At 43.6% G+C, this 9580-nt stretch overlaps 1 protein-coding gene across 1 annotated transcript in view; it reads left to right on the top strand.

Annotated features, from left to right (window-relative positions):
* TANGO6 (transport and golgi organization 6 homolog (Drosophila)) overlaps nucleotides 1–9580 on the top strand; it is a 238985-nt gene that overhangs the window by 67500 nt on the left and 161905 nt on the right. Inside the window, exon 11 of the mRNA XM_011932126.1 lies at nucleotides 4083–4217. Within this exon, the coding sequence (XP_011787516.1) occupies nucleotides 4083–4217 (135 nt within the window). The remainder of the gene's footprint in view (nucleotides 1–4082; nucleotides 4218–9580) is intronic.

Genomic DNA, 9580 nt, shown 5'->3' with positions numbered 1-9580 from the left:
TATGCTTGTTATCCCAGCACTTTGGGAGGCTACTCGCGAGACTAAGGCAGGAGAATTTCTTGAACCCGGGAGGTGGAGGTTGCAGTGAGCCGAGATCACGCCACTGCACTGCAGCCTAGGCGGCAGAGCTAAACTCCATCTCAAAAAAAAGAAACAAAACAAAACTGGAGAGGAATTTAGAAACAGTTGGAAAGCTAAATAATCCTAGTTGAGTAATTTAGAAATGCTTTATTTATTTTTTGTTATTGTTGTTAGAGACAGGGTCTCACTCTTTGTCACCCAGGCAGGAGTGCAGTGGTGCAATCACGGCTCACTGCAACCTTGAACTCCTTGGTTCATGCAATCCTCCTACCTCAGCTTCCTGGGTAGCCAGGACTACAGGTGTGTGCCACTGTGCCTGGCTAATTTTTAAATTTTCTGTAGAGATAGGGTCTCACTTTGTTGCCAGGCTGGTCTTGAACTCCTGGCCTAAAGTGATCTCCTGCCTTGGCCTCCCAAAGTATTAGGTTACAGGCATTAGCCACTGTGCCCAGCTAAGGAGTGCTTTAGAAAACTCCCTGGAGGCAAAATAGTTGGCTCAACATAGTAGAAACAGTTTCTACCTAGTGTTTCTAGAAAGGGCCAGTGTCCTTATCTTCTAGTATGAATAAAATCTTAGGGATGGAGGAGGTGGTGAAAACTGCCATAAACAGCATTGTTCATTTCACTAAGTGGAACTTTTAATAACCTTTCTAGTTTCCTGCATTGCTTCAGAAGACAAGTGTTAACAAGCCATTCTCCTGACTATAAGCTTGCAATAAAGATTCTAGCACAGCATGTGATTTGTCCAGAGAATTAAACATGCAAGCTTGCATGTTATTTGGAGGCTTATTATGACCTTCTCAGCCTTTCCATTTCTAAAATGATTTCTCTCTTTTGAGTCATTAATCCTAAGTATGCATGTGTGTGTGCACGCATGTGCAATTGTGTGCCGTCATTTATTCAAAGGTGTTTTAACTTAAGGTGATTAATCCAAATGCATTGAAAATGATGCTGACCAAATTAATTCTATTTAAAGCTTAGTTGTTAGCCAAATGCTATATAAAATCTTGTCTAGGAACAATCTTAATCCTTTCAAATATTTAATACTTAAAAAAAGACTCTAGATCACGGGTCTCCAACCACCTAGGCCGCAGACTGGTACTGTTCTGTGACCTGTTGGGAACCTGGCCTCATAACCGGAGGCGAGCAGCGCACAGGTGAGCTTTACCACCTGAGTGCCGCCTCCTGTCAGATCAGCAGCAGCATTAGATTCTCATAGGAGCGCGAACCCTATTGTGAAATGTGCATGCAAGAGATCTAGGTTATACAGTCCTTATGAGAATCTAACTAACACCTGATGATCTGAGGTGGAATAGTTTCATCCTGAAACCATTCCCCACCCCTCTCCCCCTCCCGCCTCTGCCAACCCTGGTGTGCGGGAAAATTGTCTTCCATGAAACCGGTCCCTGGTGCCAAAAAGGTTGGGGATCACTGCTGTCAATCATTTGCACAAGTGGTTCGAAGACACTGACTTCTAGATGAAACTGAATACTACCCCTCCATTCTTTACTTACTAGAATTAGACTGTCAGAATGTCAGGAGTTAGTCAGGGCAGGAATCCCTGAGGAGGAAACCTCCTTTTGAGAAGCAGATCCAGGACCCCCTACATAGTCAGAAAGTAACAGGTCATTTTTTATAAGGAGAGTATTTTTTAGAGCAGTTTTAGATTCACAACAAAATTGAACAGAAGAGACAGAGATTTCCCTTACACTCCCTGCACTCACACAACATAGCCTCCCCCACTGTCAACATCTCCCACCAGAGTGATGCATTTTTTACAGCTGATCCGTCTACATTGACACATCACCACCCAAAGTCCATAGTTTACATTAGGGCTCGCTCTTGGCGTTGTACAAACTATGGATTTGGACAAATTTGTAATGCCATGTATCCACCATGATGGTATCATACAGAATGGTTTCACCACCGTAAAAATCCTCTGTGCTCCACCTGTTTTGTTCTCCCTCTCTCCTAACCCCTGGCAACCCTTGATCTTTTCACTGTCTCCATAGTTTTGCCTTTTCCAAAATGTAATATAGTTGAAATCATACAGCATGTAGCCTTTTCAGCTTGGCTTCTTTCCCTTAGTAATATGCATTCGAGGTTCCTCCATGTCTTTTCATAGCTTGATTGCCCATTTTTTGGTGCTATTTTTCCATTGTTTGGATGTACCACAGTTTATTGATGCATTCACCTACTGAAGGACATCTTGGTTACTTCAGGTTTTAACAATTATAACTAGAGCTGCTATAAACAACCATGTGCAGGTTTTGTATGGACATAAGTTTTCAACTCATTTGAGTAAATATCAAGGCAAGCAATGGCTAGATTGTATGGTGAGAGTATGTTTAGTTTTATAAGAAAGTGCCAAATGGTCTGCCAAAGTGGCTGTACCATTTTGTATTCCCAGCAGCAATGAATGAATGAGAGCTCCCGTTGCTCTCCATCCTCACCAACATTCCTGGTGAAATCAGTTTTCTGGATTTTGGCCATTCTGTTAGGTGTGTAAAAGTATATCAACAATGCTTTCATTTCCAGTTCTCCAATGCCATAGGAGGTGGAGCATCTTTTCATATGCTTTTTTGCCATCTGTATATTTTCTTTGGTGAGATATCAGTTTAGGACTTTTGCTCTTTTTTAATTGGGCTCTTTTCAAGATAGGATCTCTTTCTGTTACACAGGCTGGAGTGCAGTGACACTATCATGGCTTACTGCAGCCTTGACCTCCTGGGCTCAAGCAATCCTCCCACCTCAGTCTCCTGAGTAGCTGGGACTATAGGCACTTGTCACTCTGCCTGGCTAATTTTTTTTTTTTTTTTTTTGAGACAGAGTTTCACTCTGTTGCCCAGGCTGGAGTGTAGTCTCAGCTACAGCTGGTGCTGTCTCAGCTCACTGCAACCTCCGCCTCCTGGTTCAAGCGATTGTTCCACCTCAGCCTCCCGAGTAGCTGAGACTATGAGTGCGCCACCATGCCCGGATAATTTTTTGTAATTTTTTGGTAGAGACAGGATTTACCTTTTGGTCAGACTGGTCTGGACTCCTAACCTCAAGTGATCTACCCACCTTGGCCTCCCAAAGTGCTGGGATTACAGGCGTGAGCCACCGTGCCCAACCCGGGTTTTCTTATTATTGAGCTTTAAGAGTTCTCTGTAAATTTTGGAAAACAGTCCCTTGTCAGACTGTTTTGGATGAATATTTTCTCCCAGTCCGTGGCTTCTCTTTGTATTCTCTTGACAGTGTCTTTCGCAGAGCAGGAATTTTTAACTTCAGTGAAGTCCAGCTTATCATTACTTTCTTTCACGGGTTGTGCCTTTGGTGTTGCATCTGAAAAGTCCTCACCATACCCGCAACCATCTAGATTTTCCATGGTAGCTGCTAGGAGTTTATAGTTTTGTATTTTGCATTGCAGTCCATGATCCATTTTGAGTTAATTTACAAGTCATTTTGCTTTTTAATTTTCAGGCAAAATTCATGCAAAGTAAAGGAAGTTGGAGTAGCATATTAAAACGTTTGGAAAAGTATAAGTAGGCTTTCTCATTTATTAAGTGTATGGCCTTAAACAACCTTTTAAAGCCTCAGATTCTTCATTTCATAATGAGGATGATAGTACTGACCTCCTAGAGTTGAGATGACAACTAAGTGAGATTGTACACGTGAAACACTTGGGAGCTTCCCACTTGCTGAACGTGTGGAGATGCTGGGAATGGGGCTAACCCAGAGAGGGCATGGAAGCTCCACCCCCACCCGCTTGTCCTATCCATCTGTCTGTTCATCTGCGTCATTTGTAATAACCTTTATAATAAACCAGTAAATGCTGTATATATAAAAAAAAAGCAAAACACTGAACTTCACACCTGCATGGTAAGTAGCAATTGTTCTGGATGGTTCTTGCTATCATGATGTAGATAAGGAAGATGAGGATGTAGACATAAGATATAAGGAGAATTTTGATTTTTTAAATTATTATTCCTCATTGATTCTCAATTCCCTTTTTTTGGTAGGTGGTGGACTTTGTAGCAGCAACATTGCAGAGAGCTTGTGCAAGCTTGGCCCATCAGGCAGAGAGCACCGTGGAATCACAGACGCTGAGCATGTCTATGGGGCTGGTGGCTGTCATGCTAGGAGGAGCTGTTCAGGTGAGTTGTAGACATGAGCCAAGCTTGAATGGAGGGAAGGGAGAAGCTAAATACCAGTTGTTTTCCTTCCATACCCTTGTGAGAAATAAGAATGGATATTGTACATAGGAGAACCAGGATAAAGAAGTTAGTTTGTTAATGAGAATTCTCTCCAAAGTGGAGAACAAGAAAGTTGCACCGTTTCCACTCTGTCACTTGAATAGACTTCACTATCAGAAGGGAAGGGTCCTCTCTACCTGTTACAATCTTTTTTTTTTTTTGAGACGGAGTCCCGCTCTGTCACCCAGGCTGGAGTGCTGTGTCCGGATCTCAGCTCACTGCAAGCTCTGCCTCCCGGGTTCACGCCATTCTCCTGCCTCAGCCTCTCAAAATGCTGGGATTACAGGTGTGAGTCACCACACACAGACGTTACAATCTTTTTTTTTTTTTGAGACGGAGTCCCGCTCTGTCACCCAGGCTGGAGTGCTGTGTCCGGATCTCAGCTCACTGCAAGCTCTGCCTCCCGGGTTCACGCCATTCTCCTGCCTCAGCCTCCCGGGTAGCTGGGACTACAGGCGCCGCCACCTCGCCCGGCTAGTTTTTTTTTTTTTTGTAGTTTTTTAGTAGAGACGGAGTTTCACCGTGTTAGCCAGGATGGTCTCGATCTCCTGACCTCGTGATCCGCCCGTCTTGGCCTCCCAAAGTGCTGGGATTACAGGCTTGAGCCACCGCGCCCGGCCCCTGTTACAATCTTAATCTGGGAACATCTAGCCTGGTGTTTTGCATCTGAGGTGAATACTAGATTTTCTGGCCCTCACTCTCCAAAGCTCAGCCCTTGTTTCTGCTATAGTTGTTGGGGAAAGTCCTTAATAACCTGCTGGTTGCATAAGATCCGTCTATTTTGAATGCTCCATTTTAGCACAGGATTCATTCTTCATCCCACATCAGGTAGCATGTTAAAGGTTTGCTTCCCGCGACTTTTAAGTGTGTATGTCCTTTACATACCTAATTTATAATTTTTAAAGTTATTTTTTTAAACATTACATACTGGCTGGGCGCTGTGACTCACTGAGCCTATAATCCCAGCACTTTGGGAGGCCGAGGTGGGTGGATCACCTGAGGTCAGGAGTTTGAGACCAGCCTGGCCAACATGGTGAAACCCCGTCTGTACTAAAAATACCAAAAAAATTAGCTGGATGTGGTGTCGGGCACCTGTAATCCCAGCTACTCAGGAGGCTGAGGCAGGAAAATTGCTTGAACCCGGTAGCCGGAGGTTGCAGTGAGCCGAGATCGTGCCATTGCACTTCAGCCTGGGTGACAAGAGCAAAACTCCATCTCAAAAAAAATTAAAACAAAACAAACAAAAAAAACTACATATTGCATACTCATGTGCCACACATACTAAGCTAGGGTGCTGGGAATACAGCAGGGGACAGGGCAGACCCTCATGAAACTTCCAGTCCAGTAAGGAAGTCAGACACTAAACGGCTGTTCAGAAATGTACTTAGAATTGAATGAAGGGCCTCAAAAGAGAAGTGGTGGGTACCAAGAGCACATAACATCTAACCTAGGCTGGGAATATTTCCACTGAGGAAGTGTAAGCGTAAGCTAAGATTTGAAGGAAACTCTTCCAAGTAAGGAAAACATCACGTACAAAGGCTTAGAAGCAGCAAAGAGCTTGGTATACTTGAGACACTGATAGAAGGCTGGTGTTGGTGAATTGTAGAGACCAAGGGGAAGAGCATGCCAGCAAGGACAAAAGATAGGCAAGGGCTAGACCATGCATGTGTGTGTGACTGGCTGATTACATACCAAATTAGGTGAGGAGTCTGCAGGAAAGCAGAATAGGCTTAGTGTGTCTTACGAAATCCACCCTGAAGCCAATCTGCTCAAAACCCTTAGCAATGAGTAGGATACCCTCTGGGAATGGATTTTTGAGCTTGAGGATTCAAATCTGATTCTGATTCTTGATTCTTGATGTATTAGAATATGCCTTTCACCAGCCTGTCAAAAAGGAAAAGGAATTTTATCTGGGCCTGTTATTAGTGTGAAGCCCATTTCTTGGTAGATTTACTAAGCACTTCTAATATATATTTTCCACATTGTTTGAGAAAAAAAAAAGCTTTTGGTTCAGTTTCTAGCACCATAGTATACCCTTGCTGTTAGAACTATCAAGGAAAATTTCACTGATGGAATCATTTTTCTTTTTTTTTTGAGACAGAGTCTTACTCTGTCTCCCAGCCTGGAGTGCAGTGGCACAATCTCGGCTCACTGCAGCCTCCGCCTCCTGGGTTCAAGCAATTCTCCTGCCTCGGCCTCCCAAGTAGCTGGGATTACAGGCATGCGCCACCACAGCTGGCTAATTTTTGTATTTATAGTAGAGACAGGGTTTTGCCATGGCGGCCAGGCTGGTCTCAAACCCCTGACCTCAGGTGATCCACCCGCCTCGGCCTCCCAAAGTGTTAGGATTACAGGCGTGAGCCACTGTGCTCGGATGGAATAATTTTTCTTAGGTTGTATTCTTATTGGATTTAGCTGGCCAAATTGATTTTTGTTTTTCTGGTTGAATATTAATTTGAATAGTCTTTTTTTTTTCTTTCTCTTTACTTCACACTTATTTCAAATCACATCCCAAATGGAAGATAGATCACAGAAATCTCCATTTCCTTTTCTAGAAGCCCATTGTTGGAGTGCTGGCTGTGCATGTTAGTTGTATTCTAAGACAGACTCACCTGATTGATGTCAAGGTTATACCTTGCAGGCCCCTGCCTTTCTGTGAGCCATCCTGACTCACTGATTACATCCGGCATTCCTCTGACTTTGCAGTTAGTTAAGTGAACATAAGCACGTCACTCCCTTTATCTTTGGCCTAAATCTGCTACTTTTTTTCTGTTTGAATCATGGATTTGTAAATGGCTTCTATAGTAATGCTGGATTTTCTTTCTTTGTATTAAAAAAAAAAGTCATGGTTCTGAATTGTGTTTTCAGTTAATCATTGTCAGGCTAACAATATACTGTTTTTTCCTATCCCTTATTAGGATTCATTGTTTTGGCTAATGAAAAAAGAATCAAACATCATCTGAACCTTTTTTATTTCTTTCTAATTTATGTAATCGAAGTGATTATTAGAACATCGTGTCTGGGAAGAGGAGTTAATTTGGAAAAAGCGTGTATTTAAGACTGCTGACAAAAAATAAAAAATAAAAAGGCCAGGCATGGTGGCTCATGCCTGTAATCCCAGCACTCTGGGAGGCTGAGGTGGGCGGATCACGAGGTCAGGAGTTCAAGACCAGCCTGGCAAACATAGTGAAACCCCATCTCTACTAAAAATACGAAACTTAGCTGGGCATGGTGTGCAGGCCTATAATCCCAGCTACTTGGGAGGCTGAGGCAGGAGAATCGCTTGAACCCAGGAGGCGGAGGTTGCAGTGAGCCGAGACCGCCCCATTGCTCTCCAGCCTGGCAACAGAGCGAGACTGTGTCTCAAAACAGACAAACAAACAAAAATTTATTAAAAAAAAAAAAGACTGCTGACAAGATAACTGTAATTCCAGGCTCATTTTCTAAATTTCAGAGTTAGTCACCACTAAAAGTATTATACATTGGTTACTCCTCCCTGTCCCCTCAAGAAGCAGTTTCTGCATGATGTTGCATTGTCCGTTGGTCTCTAAAGCACGAAGCTGAGCAGACCATTCTAGACCTTCTTTAGGAAAAACCAAAACCATGTTGTTCCAGGGTGGCAGCAGAGCCTCTGGTTAAAAACTGGGCTCCAAATCTTTAAATCTAGATTCTACTGGGGCGGGGGCCCGTTATTGGGCGAGAAAAGGTGCATCTCTTCTCTAAAGGGGAAGGAGTCTTTAGCTTGGTGTTACTCTACACTGCTTAGGTCATGTTTTTGGTCAAAGGTCATTGCTCAGACTCTGGCAAAAAGGTCGCTGTGAACTTGGACTGTGTTTTAGGTGCTGTTCACTTACATATTAGAATCATTGCAAACACTTAGAGGCTGGGGTAGAAGTAGTGGTAAGCAAGCTAGAGGTCTATTGCAGAATGGAGGAAGGGGAGAGGGAAAACCGCTGAAACCTGTTGCATGCTGGTGAGGCGAATTGGTTGACTCAGTTCCTGTGCTAGAATGCTGTCCTTTCTCTTCACCGAGCCCAATTTGGATGCTCTATAGAACTGCTTGGGAAAATTCCCATTATTTCTAGCTGTTATGTAGAACTCCAAAGAGCAGACAATCCTTAATTACTGTTACTTTCAAGCAGCCTCATTTAGAGATGTCTTACTTTCTGCCGTATTTAATAAACCTGCCACAGTAGGTACTTAATTAACAGTTTTTGAATGGATGGATAAATGGAAGGAAGAAAGAATAAAAGGAAGAAAGGAAAGATAATGTTTAACGAAGGACACGTGAATTTGTTTTGTTTTGTTTATCAAAAGGGCATGGGCTCAAAAAGTTGAAAACACTGCCCTCACCCATAGTGAGCAACCTCCAGATCTGGACACACCCATGGGAGTGTTGTGAATGTTAGTCATGTGTTATGAGGGGCAAAGGAGACCCACGCTTCTTGTTTTCACAGGCTTTCACTTGATTGTCCTCTAGGTAATCCAGTCTTTTCTCAGAATTTCCCTAGAGTGTGAGAGGCATCCTTCAACCGCTTGTATACAGGTGATCAAACTGGCTAAAAAAACCCTCACTTGCAAACCACAGTACCTCCAATTTTAAAACTTAAAAGGCAAATGACTTTCCAGTTAACTAAGCTGACTAGTTCCCTTTAATTCTTTTTGCTTTTGAGATTAAACCATCTATTTCTGGAATTGTCTTCATTCTGCTCATTTATTCACATTGTTAAAGATTTTCAGAGCTTTGGCCAGGTGCAGTGGCTCACGCCTGTAATCCCACTGCTTTGGGAGGCTGAGGTGGGCAGATCACCTGAGGTCAGGAGTTCCAGACCAGCCCAGCTACTTGGGAGGCTGAGGCAGGAGAATTGCTTGAACCCGGGAGGTGGGAGTTGCAGTGAGGCGAGATCATGCCATTGCGCTCCAGCCTGGGCAACAAGAGCGAAACTCCCTCTCAAAAAAAAAGCTCCTCACCTGGGCACAGTGGCTCATGCCTGTAATCCCAGCACTTTGGGAGGCTGAGGTGGGAGGATCACCTGAGGTCAGGAGTTTGAGACCAGCCTGGCCAAAATGGCAAAATCCCGTCTCTACTAAAAATATAAAAAAATTAGCTGGGTGTGGTGGTCGGCACCTGTCATCCCAGCTACTCAGGAGGCTGAGGCAGGAGAATCGCTTGAACCTGGCAGGTGGAGGATGCAGTGAGCCGAGATTGTGCCATTGCACTCCAGCCTGGGTTACAGAGCAAAACTCTGTCTCAAAAAAAAAAA

Source organism: Colobus angolensis, unplaced genomic scaffold (genome assembly GCF_000951035.1).
Source record: "Colobus angolensis palliatus isolate OR3802 unplaced genomic scaffold, Cang.pa_1.0 Scaffold93, whole genome shotgun sequence".
NCBI lineage: Eukaryota > Metazoa > Chordata > Mammalia > Primates > Cercopithecidae > Colobus > Colobus angolensis.
Note: the sequence above shows the minus strand (reverse complement) of the source record. Positions and strands in the feature narration are given on the sequence as shown.